Source organism: Pteropus medius, unplaced genomic scaffold (assembly GCF_902729225.1).
Source record: "Pteropus medius unplaced genomic scaffold, Ma_sr-lr_union100, whole genome shotgun sequence".
Lineage (NCBI taxonomy): Eukaryota > Metazoa > Chordata > Mammalia > Chiroptera > Pteropodidae > Pteropus > Pteropus medius.
This window is the reverse complement of record NW_024349803.1, coordinates 468323-487757: the sequence shown is the minus strand read 5'-3', so window position 1 is coordinate 487757 and position 19435 is coordinate 468323. Positions and strand designations below refer to the sequence as shown.

At 42.7% G+C, this 19435-nt stretch overlaps 1 protein-coding gene, 1 long non-coding RNA gene and 1 pseudogene across 4 annotated transcripts in view; 2 read left to right on the top strand and 1 right to left on the bottom strand.

Annotated features, from left to right (window-relative positions):
- Nucleotides 1–14: 14 nt before the first annotated feature.
- Nucleotides 15–2553, top strand: LOC120582006 (uncharacterized). Its single transcript, XR_005647423.1, has 2 exons — nt 15–681; nt 2016–2553. It is a non-coding gene; the product is annotated as an uncharacterized LOC120582006 (long non-coding RNA).
- KPNA6 (karyopherin subunit alpha 6) overlaps nt 2471–19435 on the bottom strand; it is a 37177-nt gene continuing 20212 nt past the window's right edge. For all 3 annotated transcript variants that reach the window (XM_039836893.1, XM_039836891.1, XM_039836892.1), the window contains exons 2-14: nt 18190–18323; nt 17185–17277; nt 16680–16779; nt 15736–15830; nt 15186–15317; nt 13835–13923; nt 12815–12914; nt 12284–12447; nt 12034–12112; nt 10433–10558; nt 9995–10122; nt 8251–8429; nt 2471–7610 (exon numbers count right to left, since the gene is read on the bottom strand). In XM_039836893.1, coding sequence (XP_039692827.1) covers nt 7423–7610; nt 8251–8429; nt 9995–10122; nt 10433–10558; nt 12034–12112; nt 12284–12447; nt 12815–12914; nt 13835–13923; nt 15186–15317; nt 15736–15830; nt 16680–16779; nt 17185–17277; nt 18190–18323 — 1607 coding nt within the window. In that variant the 3' untranslated portion in view covers nt 2471–7422. The remainder of the gene's footprint in view (nt 7611–8250; nt 8430–9994; nt 10123–10432; nt 10559–12033; nt 12113–12283; nt 12448–12814; nt 12915–13834; nt 13924–15185; nt 15318–15735; nt 15831–16679; nt 16780–17184; nt 17278–18189; nt 18324–19435) is intronic.
- On the top strand, nt 17521–17639 carry LOC120582640 (uncharacterized; annotated as a pseudogene).

The window sequence follows — 19435 nt, the reverse complement described above, 5'->3', positions numbered from 1 at the left end:
GGCGGGTAAATTGGGAAGGCGGGGGAGGGAATGGACTACAAATCCCTTCATGCTCCGGGGCTGACCCCAACTACCAAGATGCAATAGAAAGGGCTTTAGCCCTAAGAGCCGGATACCCAGGAGGTCCGAAAGGAGCCAGTCATTATGTTCAAGTATCCACGTCAACTTCGTTTCTGTCGCACAGAAGCTATGATTCAGCTCTCAAAGCCTTACGCCTGGCTGTTCTTTCTTGCACTCCCCCACCAATCCTTTCCCCTCTGCTGTGAACATATATGGAAACTCTGAGGATAAAAGACAGAATACTAGTCTGGGCACCAGGAGACCTTTATTGCATTCCTAACTGAACTAATTTGTTGTGTGACTGGGCATTCTTTTTTCTCCTAGGGCCTCTTTCCGTATTCAAGTGGAAGCTTTTAGTAACAGTTCTTTGGACGCTTACGGTGTGCTTTCACGGTAACTACTTGCCTAATTCTCAAACTCAAGTACTATTTGTTATTCCTATTTTACAGCTGAGTACCGTAAGGCAAAGATTAGATAACTTGTCCGAGGTCACATCGCTATTGAGTGGTTAGAGCAGGAAGTGTGGCACCAGCACCCATCTTAACTACTGGACTACCCTGCCAGAAGAAATAATCATCATTGCACGTTTTCCCTGAGGATGAGTCAAGATGACTTGTGAAAGTAGGTTATATTTTTTTCCTTCTCCGTTACCAGCATGAATCCCTTTTTGGAAGGGGCTGAGGGAGCCCTGCAAGGCGAAGTTTAGCCTCAGCGGATTCCTGAGGCTTTTCTCTGACTGGCCCACTTGCTACAAAGTCTCTGTTGCACTAGGGCTTAAAGGGGGTAGGGGAAAGTCAGACTTTTCTTCAAATGTGAGATCACAAATTTTTAAATTCAGTTTCCTATAGATAATAGAATAAAAACTAACAACCCATGCACCTGGAATTTAATACCTACGTGGTTTGGCTTATTTCCAGCCAATCCTGCCCATCTCCTCTGCCTTTTTTGCTTCAAAAGTACTTTTACTATTTCCAGGACTTCCGGGGTTTTTGCAGATGATATTCTTCTAGCTTCCAAAATGCTCTTCTGGCAAACATTTTTTCGAGGCCCAGCTCAAAGGTCACTTCAGAGCCGTCTCAGTGCTATGCGGTCTGTTCTAGCTCCCTACCTCTGGTTAGAGTTGTATTGCAGCATTAGTAAGGTGCTGAAATTCCTTGCTTACAAATCAGTCAATGGACAAACTGTTGGCTAAATACTCTAGTCCCGAAGCCTAGAGTTTCCAGGGGCAGAGAAGGCATTAATTTGTGCAAATTCGGTATTGTTTTAGGGCTCTTAAGATGTTAAATATTTTCCCCAGAGACTCCAAGATAGTGCTCTTCTCTCATCCCTTAGGCAGCACAAGTTCACATTTTACCAGGTAACATTGAGAGGCAATATGGTATAATACTATAATGATGAAACTCAAGCCCAGAAAGGTTTGGGATTCAGGTCTCACAAAACCAAGACTTGATTATTTCCAGAAAAGCATGTTGGAAATCTGTTGAGGAAACACGTTAGTCAGGCCTTAATGGATTTCCATAGGAAGGTGTTCTAGGCAGAGATAATAAACATAATAACCAAGAACAAGGTATGCATGGAGGGGTAGAGTGGTTTAACAAGAAGGATCAACAGTGGCCTGCAGGGGCCATCTGGGTAATAAGTGGAGCGGGCAGGCAAGGACTAACAAAATTTGATAAACATGGGTTAAAAAGTTACTTTATCATTTTGCTATACAATAGCAACAATATTAGCATCTGCCAGTCAGGGAGACCACTGGGAATGGTGGTGATTGTGGTAAAACAGTTCTTGCAGAATGTTTTCAAGCAGAAACTCAAGCCCAGTAGTGATATTTTTCAAGATAGAGATCTTTATTTTTTTAAATGTTGGCAATGAATTAAAACTTAAACACAGTCAGCCAACCAAAATCCTTTTGGGTCGAATCAACTTTTTGACTGCTTGTCTGTAATCTGCTTTAGGAATTGATCTCAACTGAAGCGAGTGGTCTGTGAACTCTGTGACCTTAATGGGCTCAAATGGCTGTGGAATGGTGCTGATGAACATGTCAGGATCTTTTAGAGAAATTCTAGAAAGTGCAAACTACACAGAATGCAGATCAGTAGTTGCTGGCGGTTGGGCAAGGAGAACTTCCTAAGGGGCATGCAGAAACTTCTAGATGGTATGTCCACCAACTTGACTGTGGTGATGGTTTCATGGGTACATATATGTCAAAACTTACCAAATTGTACATTTTAAATATGTGCCATTTACTGTATTTCATTTGCATTTCAAAAAAACTTTTAAAAAACATCTTTATAGCAGGAGCAGGCTGTTGCCATTCTTAATTCCATTGTTAGGCCACAAGTTCAAACACCCTCTCCTCATTCACTTCCAAAAAATCCGGTCTAGCATCATTCCAAAGAAGACGATTTAGAACTTTGCAACAGGTTTTTATTTTTGCTTTATATCTATTACAGTGTTTGAAACCTAAAGAAATACATTTTCTCTTCAAATTTGGATGTGTATATAAATATCATTTGTCTGGACTCAGTACACTCAATGCCATGGTTTCTTGGCCTATGTCTGCTCTGAAATCATCAAGCTTTATCTGTCTACCCAGGGGCCCTGAGTACTTGGAAAATAGCCAGAGTTTATAGTTCTTAGAAAACTAAAAGCAAATGAATTTGGAAAGAAAAACCAGTGAGGAAGAGGGCTCAATTCACCTTCCAAGGGTCTGTAGCTGGGAACCTAAGCTGTTTTTGAGGGACAGATCTGGTTTGTCTTGGGTGGCTGGGTCCTCATACCCCACGCCCTTTACTTCTTTAGTGGTTCAAAGGCAGTTCCCACAAGTTGGCTAAAAGAGCCAATACCCAACTACAAGGCCTGAGGGTTTATAGAGACAGACTCTTTAAGGCCATCCTCTGAGTCAGAGGTTCCCAGCCAGTCTCAGGATCTGAGCTTTGACTTCCTTCACTGCTCCTAGGGCATGGCAGAGTTTTCTCTTCCCAAACCCTGAAAATCTGACCTAAATGGGAGCAGGGTTCAGGTATGTGCTAAGAGACATCAATCAGGCTGACCTAAAAGCAGCAAGGTAGGCCAAAACTCACTGAAGACTGTTATAACACACTATGCAAACCTTTCTCCTGTGGTGTTCTGGGCCCAAATTTTAATGCTGCCTCTTCTGACTCTCATACCCAGTTTTGGTTCTGAAAATAGCCCAGGCTGGACACAAAATGCCCTCAGAGGAAAAATAACAGCTTTAATTCGGACTTGGTTGCTACTGACCTCAAATTCTTCCCTTTCTATGGTCTTAATCTAGCGGTGGGGCTTGGGGTAGACAATAGGGTGACTGAGTCATTTATGAAGGCCTTGGCCAAGGAGCAGCTAGTTCTCAGCTTGCTAGCTTAACAAAAGAATCCAAAAGACAGAAAAAATACTGGACAAGATTGGTCTAGAATCCTAAAATGGCTGTGGAAGAAACCTACTCTGAGCAATTTCTTAGTCTGTCATTCACTTCTAGGATAGTCCTACCCGGAAGATGATGCCACCAGTTATGAGCATTTCCTATGGTTCAGTGCACTGCCTGAGCCTTGCAACCTCCCCCAGACTGCCAGGGAGGCAGTCAGTCACACACGTTCCTGAGGCCCCCAGCCAGCCTGTTTTCCCTACTGATCCCTGTAGCACCTGTAGGGACCTGGAGAATCTGGATCTTTGCTCTCCATTGAGAATCCAGAATCTCAGCCTATAAGATGAACCTACAGAGGAACACTCAAGATGATGGATACCAAGCTGAGTCTCGGGGAGAAGAGATATGGTCTGAATATATGAGCTGAGGCATGCAAAGAGGGGTATGTGAAATGAGGGAAGTATTGTAAGCATTCATCTCCTTTCCTTCCAGTTTGCTAGAAACAGAAGTAACTCTAGGATGTAGGGAGAAAGCAGGTAGACACAATAAAATGGAAATCCACTTCATTTTGTAGATGGTTTTCATTTTAAGCTGGTTTGGCTAGAGAGAAATAGAAAGCCTGTGCCTGAGAGCCTCCTTTTGCTCTTCCTTGACTCAGTATAGTAGGAGCTATCATCTTTTGCAGTTCAGCTCCAAAACATTGGGCTCCTGGAAAATGGCTTCCAGCACAGAGAGAGTAGGAGTGGATCCAAGGGTTCTAGCTGAGGGGGAACATCAAGGGTCCCTGAAAGCTGAGGTCATCAACAGCTGCTCCTTGGAAGGGTCATTTATACCCAGTACCTCAAGCAACCAGGCCAGCCAGCTAAGGGTGGAACCCATGTGGTTCTACCAGAAGGTAGCGCCAAGACCAAGGCCAGGCAGTCACTGGGGATTAGCTCAGAACTGAGAGCAGGTTTCTAAGACCAGAGACCCTGTTAGTACTAGAGAAGATGATTTGGGGATAGGATGCCCAGATGGGCTGGCAATAAAAAAGCTGGCACTGTTTAAAACAGTATTTGAACACTTTAGCTAAGAAAAAGGCTCCTTGTCCCCTTAGTCCACCCCCACCAGAGGTCTTAAAATAGATATACTAGCCATGTGCCAACATCTGAAGATTCTGAAAACATGTCTTATCAGGCTATTCCCTACAGCAGGCTGGCAGTCCCTCCATCCCTGCAACATCCATTCAGAAATCTACCAGAAAGCCTTTGACCTCACGTAGGCCAGGGCCTGGAGTTTAGGTGGGAGCTGCCCATGAAGAGTGGCTGTTAAGCCCGGGTTAAAAAAGTAGTATTTTCCTCACCAAGTTGGCCAAAGGAAAGGAGGAGACACAAAAGATGATATTACTGCCTCTGAGGGCTGGAAGAACTTAACCTGTTGACTGAAAAGGGGGTTAGAGGAAGATAATGAGAAAACGTGGTCTGAGGAAGACACTAACAAAGGGAAGCTCCTGGAGGCCACTTTTATCGGATGAGAAATCTGTCCTCATGCTATGGCCTGGGAGACTATAGCCTTTGGAATCCTTAGAGAAAATTGGTTTAAGCAGCAGCCAGAGGATCAAAAAAGTCAGCCATGTGGTAAAGGACCAGATCTGAAATGAAAGTGAATTTTGGAGGAACAGTTGGGAAAAGCAGGATGTGTATGTCTCACCATAAGAATCTGGCCCCAATGTCAAGGACTTAACTATTGCTTGAACAAAGATGAGGTGGGCTTTTCTTTTGAACTGTAAAATAGTTTTGTAGTGGAGTTAGCAGGCCAGGTGGAAAAGGTCCTGCCTCTTGCCTACCTGAGACACTAGAGGTTGACATTCCCAAGCTGATGAGTAGCATCTGACTCACTAAGGTGCTACAGCATTGGTGTGACTTCAGTAATAACCTCTAGCCCCAAACTACCTTTCTTAGAAAATGGCTGTGGAGTTGGATCAACTGTAGAAAGAGAGGGCAAATTCAAGACCAATGGCTCATAGTGAGCACCTGAACTTTAGATCTGCAGCAGAGGGGTATGGATTTCACCTGAGCTGGAGGGGGTGCGTAAGAATGAGAACAAGATCAGAATTGTTTCTGGGGTAGGGAAAATAGAGCTTGGAGCAGGGCACCTCTGACTGACTGACTGACCGTAGTGGGGAAGCAGGGGCAGGGTAGATTGCGCCTTCACAACAGTTGGTCTATACCTAGCTGACAACTTCCTCCACCCCCATCTCCAACAACTGGGCTTTAATCTCCTATGTAATCCACTGAAGCATAAGCAAGCCACTGTGGCACTGCACCAGCTTTACTCAAAGAGAAAAGAAAAAATGGCATTAGGATTATAATTGTTAAAAGGAAGGGCAAAACTCAAACCATGTACAAGGATCCCAAACAGGGAAGACAACAATAACTCTCATGAAAGTCCTGAGGCTGCTAAGTTTCTATGATAATAGGAGAGGCAGCCATGTGTGATAACTTATGCAAGGGCCTTTGAGACTGAGAAGGCAGACTGCTTTCTGGGTTTTCTGACGTAAGCAGTAAGGACTAGAGTAGTGACTCACCACACCCTGGGGTCCTCTTTGCTCCCTTCAGGTACTGGGACAATCAGACCAGGCTGACCTGCTACGTAAAGGTTCCAGAGCTAAGGGTTGGTCCCAGGTGGTGGCCCAGAACCCAAGCAGAAAAGAAAAGGACCAAGCTCAGGCTTCCTGAGGGAGGGAGCTTCCACATCTCTTTTTGGTCCTCCTCACAATATCCTACTTACAGAAATTACAGACACTTCTTCCTCTTGAGACCAATTAAAATTGACCTACCTAATATATAGAATATAAAAAAATACATAACTTTCTGACATTCTCTCCTGTGGAAGTAAAATATACATGATCCAACTGTGGAAGAGGAAGAAGAGGAAGAAAGGCCAAAGGCAGGGATCCCTGGCTATCCCAATACATGACACTCTCACTCCAACCTCCTCTGCAACTGATGGGTCACCAGAGCAAGGACTTTCTCCTCAGGAGAAAGGAAGGACCACAGCCTCGTCTCGTGCTTAGGAGAAAATACAGCTACCTCAGAAGTTAATTCAACTCCGAGGGGAATTTTCAAGTAAACAAATGAAGTTGGGTCGCACCATTGGAAGGTGGGTAGGAAACGGGATCAGTAGCGACACATGGGAAGCCCTGTCTGAAGGCCTGTGCTCCTCCCCTCCACTCCCACTGGTGTACTTGCCCCAGGAGAGTGAGGGGGATCTCCCAAACTAAAGAGGTCTGGGCAGGGGTTAGAGGGAGGGAGGGGCTTTTGTCACATGGTAACCTCCCCCTCAGCCTCCAGTCCCAGACAATGCTGGCAGCTGGGATTCCTAAAACCAGGAACTCATGGCTCTTGGAAAGAGCAATCTTAATACAAGAAAAATGTGCAAAAGAAAAAAAATTAAATAATCCAAGCATACAAGATTAATATGCTGTCAGAGCAAGAACACTTTGTTTTGGATTTCTCCCCTCCCCTCCCACCCCCTACTTCTGGAATATTCCATCTGCTCAAGTACCCAAGATAAGAGTTACACACAGATCAGGGCAGAGAACTTGGAAGGATGAAGGAAGATAAAAAGGGAAGGAAGTCACCACTAAAGAAAAAATAAAAATAAAAAAGGTGCAAAATTGATTACCTCAGTCCTCCTTTGACTACCCCTGGGCTCCTGGGTTAAAGACATATGTGCAGCCAAAATATAGTGTAAAGAAGAAAAACCCAACAAGTCCCCTTCTTGTCACGAAACCCAAATGTGAGCCTCAGATGGTTCTGTCTGTCCAGAGGGTGCTCCCTCCAGGGAAGGGGGTGGAGCAGGTCAAGAGCACAGTTTCCAGGGCAGCAGAGGTGTGTGGTGGCGGCTGTTGGTGGGGGGCTGGTTTCCCGCCCACCAGAGGGCTGCTTTTCCGCTGGTTGGTGGTGCTTCCCATCCCATCCCCTCCCCGGAGGCAGACATTATAGCTGGAAGCCCTCCATGGGGGCCTCAGGCTGCTGGAAGATGAATTGCTGTTGCGTTTCATCCACTTGGGGAGCCAGGCTGCTGTCATCATCTTCTACACCAAAGTAGTGCTCAATGAGGTCAAAGGCCTTCTGGTAGATCTCCTGGTTTTCATGGCTCTGGAGAAACTCAATTTTATCCAAGCCTATGGTGGCAAAAAGGAAGGAAAGAGAGAGAAGAGTAAACTTTGAATGCTTTTCTATGGGTCCGTGAAACATTTATCTATTTTTCTTTCCCTGAGATATGTTACTGGTTATAAATACAAATAATATGATCAGATCTCTCTTTGACCTGAATGAAAGAGAAGAGCCAAAATCTTTTCCTCAAACTACATAACTTCAAAGGAAAAAGACCAAAATATCAGTTATAAATCAAGTTCTAGTCCTGATTCTGCTTTTAACTACCTGTGTGACATGGGCAAATCATTAGCCTCTCTACATCTCTCAGAGATGAGTGATGAGTCCATCCTGCACTCCTACTGGAACTTGCTAGAAACTCAGCTAAAAACACATCTTCCAGTGCCTGATTTTATCATCAATTCTAGAGCTTGCTTTTTGCATCTGTACCATACCTACTTACTGGGTAGAGCTCATCAGAAAGAGAGCTGATCTACCGTTCTTCAGAGGGAGAAGAAACTGGTGGGATAAAACCTTGCATTCAATAATGAGCCCCCGCCAAACACACACCTTCACATAAGTATACTACTTTGGAGACCTACAGTCCCCAGGTTCTGACTAGAATCTCCCTACTTAAGGCAAAGGTTATGTTGGGGAGAGGGCATATACCATAGGCTTCCTCGATGAGACCACAGTAGGGATTGACCCCTGAGCCACTGCGCTTGCCCTCCTGCTCTCCAAGCCGAAGGATGTTCTCCAGTCCATTGAGGGCCACCTGCACAATCTTTGAATCCATCACAGTCAGCAAGTCGCATAGCGGTTTGATGCAGCCCAGTGAGACTAGGTACCTGGGGACCAGAGACCAGGCAAGTTCTAAATTAATGCAGGGCAAGGGAGGTGCCAGGCAGGTGCTGTGGTACCTGTGGGTCTCTTTCATACATGTCAACACACTCAGCATTCCACTCTTACTGAGCCTTCATAACCACCCATCCTTTATTTGTCTCTCCACCCTCCCAGCGTTACTGGTCTAGTTCATTTCCATGTGGAAGGCTGCCACAGATTCCTTCTCCTTGTGTTTGATATCTCCTAGCTGCGATATTAACACTCTAAACACATCATTTCCCTGCTTAAAAATTTTCAAAGTTCAAGCTCTACAGATATGACAATACAGACACTCTTCAGTCTGGCTCTTACTCATCACTCACATCTTCTAGCTTCACTTTCCATCATTCCCTTCTAAGGTTACTACATTTCAGTCAAACATGTAAAGGTCTCCAGGTTTCTGATTCTTGTACTTTTTATACTTGCTTTATATATGTTGGTCAATGATGGACTTCATATATGACAGTGGTCCCATAAGATAATAGAGCTGAAAAATTCCAATCACCTAGTGATGTTGTAGCTATCGTTAACATATAGGGCAATGCATTACTCACATGTTTGTGGTGATGCTGGTGTAAGCAAACCTACTGCATTGGCAGTCATATAAAAGTATAGCACATACAATTATAACTAGTACATAATACTTGGTAATGACAATAAATGACTATTATTGTACATACTGGTTTATGTATTTACTATACCGTATTTTTTATTGTTATTTTAGAGTATATTCTTTCTACTTATAAAAAAAGTTTGCTGTAAAACAGCTGCCGTGTTATGCTGGCAGCAGCTTCATACATTTTGAGCTTACCGTGTCTCTTGATTGCATCATTTTCGCTTGTGTTTGATTTAATCTCATGTTGTTCTGTACAGTAGCATGCTGTATGGACTTGTAGCTTAGGGCAATAGGCTGTACCATCTAGGTTTGTGTAAGTGCCCTGAATTACGTTTGCTCAATGATGAAACATCTAATGATAAATTTCTCAGAATGTATCTGTCATTAAGTGGTGCATGACTGTACTCCCCTTCCTAGGCTGAGGGCAAGACACTTGTCAATTCTGAGGGCAAAACACTTGTCAGTTCACACCACCCTATTCATGCTGATAATGGAAACTAAAATCAAAAAGCATGCACACACACAACGTCTTTCTATTTGTCCCTCCCAAGTGTCACCTCCAAAAATGATTTCCCAGAGAAGCTGCTTTGAATGAACCATAGCATGGTTCTCCTTCATTTGTATGGATAATTGAGTATTACATAGATTTAAATTCTCTAGAGGGTAGGAAGAGATAGAGGAGAGGTAGATATCTGTATCACAGGTTTCTATTCTACAGGAGGGAAAAGAGGTACATGGTCTACAGGTATCTATTCCAGACTCCAGTGCCACTCTAGCAGCTTACCAGTTAAACTCTACTACAGCTGGACTGAGGCAGACTTATCCCAGAAAAGCAGTTTGGAGGTCACATGTAAACCATGAGCCAAAAGGGAAAGTACACATATTACTCAAGACAATGAGAAAGGAATGTGATACCTGATCTGCTCAGGGGTTCCTCCTGATGTGGCATTGGTGATAGCCCAGGCTGCCTCTTTCCTTGTACGAAACTCTGCTTTCTGAAGGATTTCAATCAACACAGGGAAGATATTTGCATCTATGACAGCCTGAGAGAGGATTTGGGTGGGTTGGAGAGAGAAAGAAAGTCACTTCAAGAGAATTCAAACCCAGCCCACAAATCGGCTAAGATTTAGGTATCTTCCCTTCCTGGGAGTTTTCTGTGTTCTTTCTATATAGGTGAGAGGCTACAGAGGAACTTGGCTTCTAGTACACAGAATCTTTAACCAGTAACACACACTGACCCCCATTTCTAAAGGGAAATTAGTTCTTCTAGAAGCAAATATTCCACAATTTCTCATGTCCCCATGCCTTCCCATCTGACACCCCACCCCCTGACTTCCCTCCTGCTTGTTCTACCTGTATTTGAGCCCTGTTGCCAGCAGTGATATTTGAAATGGTCCAGCAAGCTTCCTTCCGGATTGACTCCTTGGGGCTGCTCAGCAAGTGGAGGAGGCAAGGGAGGGCTGAACAGTTAAGAATAACCTAGAACACCACAAGCATAGGCAACAAAAGAAAAATTAGATAAATAGACTCAATAAAAATTAAAAACTTTTGTACATCATAAGATACTATCAATAAAGTGAACAAGCAAACCACAGAATGGGGGAAAATGTGCAAATCATGTATCTGATCAGGCTTCATATCCAGAATATGTAAAGAATTTCTACAACTCAACATCAAAAAACTGAGCCCAATTTAAAAAATAGGCAAAGGATTTGAATAGACATTTCTCTAAAGAAGTTATACAGATGGCCAAAAAGCATATGAAAAGATGCCAAACATCACCAATCATTAGAGAAATGCAAATCAAGACTATAATGAGATAACACTTTACACTTATTAGGAATATATATATATATATATAAAACAGAAAATACAAGTGTTCGTAAGGATGTGGAAAAACTGGAACTTGGTACTTTGCAGGTGAGAATATAAAATAGTGCAGCTACTGTGCAGCAGTTTGGTGGTTCCTTAAAGTCTTAAACATAAAATTACCATATGATCCAGTAATTCTACTTCTGGGCATTATCCAAAAGAACTGAAAGCAAGGACTCAAATAACTTATACGCAATGTTTAATGCAGTATTAGTCACATAGCCAAAAGGTGAAAACAACCCATGTCTATCAATAAATGAAGAATAAACAAAATGTGGTGTACGCATTCAATGGAATATTATCCAGCCATTAAAAGGAATGAAAAGTCTGACACACACTACAGTATGACTGAACTTCAAAGACATTGTGCTAAGTGAAATAAGTTGACACAAAGGACGAATATATATGGTTCTACTTATAAGACGTACCTAGAGTAGTCAAGCTCATATAAAGTAGTATGGTGGTTACTAGGGGATGTGGGGAGGGGTAAACGGGGAGTTATTATTTAATGGGTACAGAGTTTTCATTTGAAATGAAAAAAAATTGTGGAAATGTATATGGTGGTGATTGACTAACAATGTTAATGTACTTAATGCCACTGAAAAATACACTTGAAAATGGTTAAAACTGTAAATTTTATGTTATGAATATTTGCACATGTACACACAAGAATGACCTAGAAAATGAGTGTGGGTTTGAGTTGAGATTGCTCACCTTTAAGAAATTTGTCAAAAATCACACAGAATTATGCCAACCACTCAAGACCTAATGAATACCCAGTTCCATAGCTTTTATTATCTTAAAGGGACCATGACTCAAAAACTGTTTACTATTATCTTACAATACCCTGGATACTAAGCCAGGTTGATTTAGTTTTCCTTCAAAAGCACACAATGGATGATGATTTGCTTCCCATTTATAGAAGAAATGAAGGCAACCAAGTTGCCCATGGTCATATAGAAAGTGGCAGAGTTGGAATTTTTCACTCAAACCCATGCTTTCTCTCCTAGACCATGCTGACTCTCATCAGGGCCAAAGCCCTTGGCAGGGTTTTGTCCATAGACAGCTCTCCTCTTCTTTACCTGGGTCTGGATGTCATCCCCAGTGACGATGTTGCCCACAGCTCTCAGGGCAGGAGAAGCCACTTTGTAATCATTATGCCTGCAGAAGAGGGAGATCTCATTAGTAGAGGACCAGCACACGGTACTCAGCCTTGCTGACCACCAAGGCTGACAGCACTCTCATGGCTCCAGACCTTTGGATAGGGTGGCAGTTCTTTACTCTGAGCTTGGAGAAGCTTAGGGAATTTGTACCCTTTCTGAGATCACTCACATCAGAAGCTCTACTAATCTCCTGCAGACTCCAGAGTCTATGACTGCTTGGATCTTCTCATTGGGGCCATCAGACAGATAAGAAAGGGCCCAGCAAGCATCTGCCAGCAAGTCTGAGTCACTGCTGAAGAGGAGGCGAGAGAGCACAGGCAAACAAGGGGAGACCTGTTGGAAACAGAGTGAGAGGGACTCATAGGAGGACATCAGCTCTACTGCTAATATTAACACTGCTGTTCACTCCTCTATAAGTAATTCTAAGCCCTAGAGATCTCTACTACATTTTTTAAAAATTTATTTTATTGCTTTCAAGTATACAGTATATTGGTTAGAAAACCTCTACTACATTTAATCATCAGGCCTAACTTTTCACTTTACCATCCAGCAAACGAGATCACCCACTTCATTGACCTCTTTCAATTTCCTAAGGATTGAGACTCTAAGGGGTTCCCCAAAGACTTGAAAACTCCCATATAAAAATTCCTCCATATGAAGGAACCCGCTATCACTCAGAACTGGTAAGAAGCTCTCTCACCTTTGCAAACTCTGGGGGTGGGTTCTTCCCTCGGCAGAGGTTTGACAGGGCCCAGACTGCATTCCGTGTCATTGTCAGTCGTGTGGACTTTGTAAGGAGTCTGAAAGAAAAAGCAAAGCCAGATCCTGATCAGTGATGTCCTTGGCATAGGGCTGTTGCCAATGAGCCCCAGGAGCAAATCCAATAAGATCCCTAAGACTCTGGTAGCTTCACTGTTTCTTCTTACCCATAGACCTAAATAAATTGAGCCTGTTTGGGTCAGGAGGCTAACCTACATCTTCACGGAGGATTAGGACCAGCTATGGCTAGTTAAGACCATGACTAATAAGAACAGAGGGCTGGATCTTGGGTAAGCCTGTAAAGCTTTTAAGATAAGACATACTGTGTCCCTAACTGTAGCCACAAGTTCTAAACAAGAAGTACTGTTCTCTTTGGAAATAAAAGCTGAAGGTCTAGTGTGAGGGCTTTGGCCATGCAGTATGGAATGGCTTTCTGTGAAGGGCCCAAGAAAGAATTATAGTGGTAGCCTATGAGACTGTGGTCTCTGAAGAATACTTCCTCTATCTATTTTGGTTTAAATGTAATGCAGCTCTACTTTAAGGGTATGAGAGGGAGGGATGGAGGATCCAGATGACCCTTCCTGGAGTCTTTGACATGGGGTTTACAAGAGAGCTCTTCAATGTACCTATGCATAAAGCCATAGAAAATCAATGTATTCTGTAGAGAAGGCTGAATTTTTCCTGATGGGCTAGTCCTGCCACTTTTCCCAGGCTCAAAAATGAGACAGGCATGACCAACGTGAGATTCTACAGTGCCATGAAATGAAGAATATCCACTTGGCACAGACTAGCAGCACAATTTTCTTGCTCTGAAAAGATATATTTTATTTCGGCAATCTAAACACACTTTTAGTTTTGGTTTTGTATTTACTTACCATCTTAAGGTAAACTGCCCCCCAAAACACCTGCCACATGGCTGCCCTACAGATGCCCCTAGTGCGGATGATCATTAATTACTCACGTTAACAAAGGATTAAGGATGGAACAGTTCAGGACGTAATCTCGGCAAACGGAGCTGTCTCCAGCTATGTTTCCCAGTGCCCAGACTGCCTGAAAAGGGGATGACAGAACCGTCACCTAGAGTCTAGTGGCTTCTGTGAGTCCTTTATAATCAGGACAAAAACCATATCAAGGCCCAGACACACAAAACAAACTCAGGGAGCCTCTTTGTTGACACCTTTTTTGAGCACTTGCTCTATGAGGACCTTTTCTCTGAGAGTTTCTGGCTCAAGAGTCCTGGGAAGACAGGCTGACATATATAATGCAGCCAGAAAAGTCAAACCAAGACTTCCCTATTGCCACCACCCAGAAAAGGAGAAAGTGATTGAAAAGTTGCATTTTTGTAGCCTCATTGACTAACTCTAATACAATGGAGGGAAAAAAATCCCAGGACCACTCTCCACTTCTAGCCAACAAGCAAAATTCCAGTGGAAGAAATGGAAGTTGTTATCTTTATTTTGATGATCTATAGGATGAGAAATGGGTACTCTGGTGTCTTTTTTTCCAATAACACCTCTGATGCCAAATGTGAAGTTTTTTCCATATCAACAACCAATTCTGACACCAACTGTGTGTCCAACAATTCAATTCAATTCTGACACTAAGTCTTGGAGTTAGCGCAGACCTCAACAGATTAAGGACTCAGTCCCACAAGACTGTTTCCACTTTAGACACCAGATGCAATTACCAGCCACCACCTGTACTTCTGACCCAGTGGCTATAAATTTGAGAGTTCCCACAATCCTCTCCTCAGGTTCAGTAATTCACTAGAGGTTCAGAGAACTCAGGAAAATACTTACATTTACCAGTTTATTACAATGGATACGACTCAGGAAAAGCTAAATGAAACAGATGTATGGCGCAAGGTTTAGTGTAAGGAGCAGGGGAGCTTCCACGCCCTCTCCAGGCATGCCACCTTCCCAGCACACTGATGTGTTCAACCTGGGAGGCTGCTGAATACCACTGCTCTGTGAGCACTTATAACCTGATCTCCAGCCCTCCTAATCTTCCTGGGGAGGTTGGGATGGAAGGGTGGGGAAAGGTAGAGCCTGAGAGTTCCCTCCCTCTAATCCTATGTTTGCTCTTTCTGAGTCCCATCCTGAGACTATTTAGGGGCTCTAACCTGAGTCATCTCATTAGCATAGACTCAGGTGGTTCTAAAGGGGCTCATTATAAATAACAAAAGACACTACTATCACTCATAAAATTCCAAAGTTTTTAGGAGCTCTTTGTCAGAACTGGGGATGAAGACCAAATATATCTTTTATTATACCACAGGTATCATTGAGAATTAAGCTAAATTTGAGCATTACCTGTTCCTGTACATCCTCAAAGTCCGAGTTAAGCAGCTCTATAAATATGGGGACAGCTCCTGCTTCAATGACAATTTTGGTCTGCTGAGAGGTTCCAGAGGCAATGTTTGTTAGAGCCCAGGCAGCTTCAAACTGAAAGTGAGATTAAGCCATGATTGAGAAGTCATTCCAGATGGAGCAGCCATTTACCAGCTGGCTATGAGCAGTAAGCCTCTTGCTCCTGACTAAAAAAATCAAAACACAAGCCTTTCCCTCTCCTCACTTTAAATGGTAGGAAGAGGTCTCCACAGAGAAATAACCGAATGGGAAGACAGAACTGGGCTTCACTACCACAACACCCATGAGTCCTTTAGCAAATCACTTTTTTATTTTTCAAGTTTCACTTTCTTCATTTCTGAAACCAGAATTAGAGTGAGATGGGTCTCTCCAAGTCCCTTTCAGCTGAGTTTCTAGTAAGTTCCATCAGATTAACTACCTGTTTCTAAGAGAAACCCAGAGGCTAAATGGTTTCTAGGGCTTATGTCTGGTACCCCTTTGCTCGAATTCTCACCTGTAATGTACAATTCTCATTCCTTTTCAGAAACTCCACAAACCGATCCACCACTCCTGGAGTGTTGATAACTTCATCTATTGGAGGGCTAGGCTCTGGAAAAGGGAGAAAGGAAGAAGAAACGTCAAGATAGGCTTTGGCTAATGCACTCACTGGGGTCAGCTCACCATGCTTCCTAGGTACTCCTGGCCATCCTTATAAAACATTCCCAACAACCATTTAACAACAGCTGGTCATCTTTGAACTGTATGATACAGTTCGGACACTGAAGAGTAAAGCCCATCCTAATTTAAGTTTGCTCACCTGAACCTAAGCAAGTACCTACCTTACTTAAGCAAGCAAGTAGTAAGGGAGAGAAGAAAGCCCAAGGGATGAGCAACCCTAGTCTAAACATTTCATCTAAAGATTTCCCTTTGAAGACTAGCATTTTCTCTTGGGAGGACTGCTTAATATACTGAGGCAAGGAGTATTTTTCCTATCATACATCAAATTTTTATTAAGCACAAACTATGTGTCAGACACAGTTCTAGGTATTGAGCATATAGTGGTGAACAAAACCAAAAGTCTCTGCCCTCATGGAGCTTACATTCTAATGAGGAGATATAGATGATAAAAGTGTAACAGAAAAAAAAGAATTGGTAGGGCAGGGTAGGAAGATTAAGAATGCCAAGGGTAGGGAGATGGCCAGTAATTTTAGGCAGAATGTCAGGGCAGGCTTCATTGAGATGGTAAGATCTGGTCGTAAAAGTGATGGAGCTGTCACATAGATATCAGGCAGAGAGAACAGCCAATGCAAAGGAAAAAAATGTGCCTGGCTTATCTAAGGAACACCAAAGACAGCAGGGTTAGAGTAGAATGAGTGAAGGGGAGTAGTTGATGAGGTCAGTGAGAAGAAACAAGACACTGAATTATGTAGGGTCTCCAGGGAGGACCAGGCTTTGTACCTTTGGAGAGCAGTTTCCGGAATTTCTGTGTGGTTGCTAACTGCAGGTCAGAATCATCAGAAAAGAGCATCTCTACCATCTCTCTTGTGATCACACTCTCCTAGAATATAAAACAGGTTCGAGATTTTGCAAACCACACTAGAGCCAGATAGGGGAACACAATCCTGAATAGCATCCTGCTTTTAAGTCTAAAGACTTAAGAGCAAAAGGACAGCATGACAGGCTCAGGAGAAGGTGTTTGTTTAATCCATGGCTTCTGCAAACTGGGACATTTGACAGTGATTCCTAACTTCTGAGGCAACTGATGGCTTCTCTTAAATGTTTCCTCAGGTGTCCCCATCCCCACCAGAAATAAATCCTTGTTGAGTCTTTAAGCTGACAAAAGGGCCCATGGAATAAAGAGCGTAGCATGGTTGTCGGCAAAACTACTAGATGAAGTGAACTGCCCAGTTTCTATTCTGCAAAAGTAGCTACTTCTCAGGCCTGCCTGAAGCAAAGTCCTTACCCCAGTGGTAGAGCTCACATAGGAGTCCATGAGGAGACTATCGAACATAGCAGCCTCTTCATTAATCATCTCCACATTTCTCCGTTTAAAAAGCTGCAAGCAAAGAGAAGAGATGGTAGTAAGATTACCTACTGAAACAAAGAATGACCCAATGTTAAATTATGGCATAACTGTCAAGGAAATGCTAGCATAGTTGAGAAAACACCAAGCTTAACATAATGACATGGAAAGATATTCAAGGGCTTTACTTTCTATGTTATATTGAATTGTTCACATTTTTTAAAAAGCAAACAACTCTTTAAAGATTCTAGTGCTCTTTGTATAAAAGGTCATGAGTACTACAACCATGCCACCCTGAACACGCCCGATCTCTTCTGATCGCAGAAGCTAAGCAGGGTCGGGCCTGGTTAGTACTTGGATAGGAAACCACCTAGAAAGACTGGGTGCTGTAGGTGTTTAAAAAAAAAAAAAAAAAAGTGATGAGTATAAAAGGCTTTGAAGGAAAGAAGTAATGGTAAAGCAAGAGGGTAGGCAAGAGCAGGTTAGGTGACTGCATATAGGTCTAGGCAAGGCACCAATTTAGTGAGTGTATAGTAGAGCATAAATGATGAGGCATTATTATAGTCTCGGTCCTAGGGAGACTTACAAAGAATGGACCCCAGAAATAGAAGGAAGCCCCCAAATGGCCGATGAACCTCTTAAAGAGCCAGACTTAGGGCTAGGCCTTGAAGGCCAGGCCTAACACTTGACTATAGGATAGAGAAAAGGCAACAAGGAACTAGAACTAGAATGTTATACTGAAGACATAAATGATGTCTAAATTGTTCTAAATTATGGAAAAAGAATAAAGGGATTTTCTCTCTTTTCCAACATTTCTTTACAACAAAGGAAAGTAGATAAGTGGCCCACAGAGCTCGGCTACTTTCCTAAGGAGAAGGTGAGAGCACAAGGTGGAGGCCAATCATTGTGGCTGGATCCTTTCCATGAACACTCCGGTTAACCCACCTGTTGCTCCCGCTTCTGTTTCCGGAGCTGAATGCCCTCTTCTTCTCTTCTTCGCCTCATTTCCTCAGGGTTTAGGGCATTGTTCTTATAGCTCTTCATTCGATAATTGTCCTTCCCTGGGCTCGCCATGGTCTCTAGATGAAGGGAAGATACAAACACATTGGCAAAGGTTCTTAAGAGGGCAGCATTTCTTTTTTTTTTCACAGTAGAAAAGAAAAGTTTTATTAGAAGGGCAAGTACACTTCCAGACATGGAAGTGGGCCTGAGCAAAAGAAGCGTGGCTCAAAAGGCTAGCATTTCCTTTTCACTGGGCTTCTGTCCCTACCCAGCCTACCCAATTGGGGGTTCACAGATTCTCAAGGAGGCCTAATAATCTCAATAATCACACCTCTGACATCTCTCATGCCACCTTCACACCAAGAGTTTCCTTTAATCATAATAAGCTGGTTAAATAATTATAACAACTGATATAAGCATAGTAGTTAAAGTGTAGGCCCTGGAGCCAGACTCTGTGGGTTCAAACTCTGGCTCTTCTACTTGTTAGCTGTTCAATCTTCAATAAGTTGCTTTAATCTCTATGCCTCAAGATCTCGTCTTTAAAACAGGGACGTAATAGTTACTACTTCATAGAGTTGTTAGAAGGATTAAATAAGTAAATACATGTGAAGTACGACTTAGAATAATGCTAGGCATATGGTAAATGCTCACAGCTATGATCACCTCCATGACAAGAGAGAAAACAGTAATATGACTTTCCCAATAAACTCAGATGTATTTAACCTGATCAGGGGAAATACATCATACTATATCCGATTTAGTGGAATGAAATACATTATAGTATATCCAATTCAGTGAATACCATGTAACTTTTTTTAATGACTGATATACCCACCATACATTTTTTAAATTAGAAAAAAAAAGAATTAATCTGTAATATTTGATATGTAAAAAAAGATAAGGCATAATGTTAAGTTACCAAGCACAATAATGCAGCGAGAATCTGTAAACCTGCCACCAAATCTAAGAACTAGAACGTTATCAATATGCCTGAATCTAGTTGTGGGCTCTTCCCCTATCCCAGGGTCCTTCATTCCCCTCTAGCCAAAAGAAAACTGCTATCCTGAATTGTCATTATCTCTGTTTTTGTTAATCACATATAAGTATATCCCTAAATACTATATCACATTGTATTTAGTCTTCTGAGAACTGCCCCCGCTCCCGCCCCAAGTGACTTCCTAAGATTTAC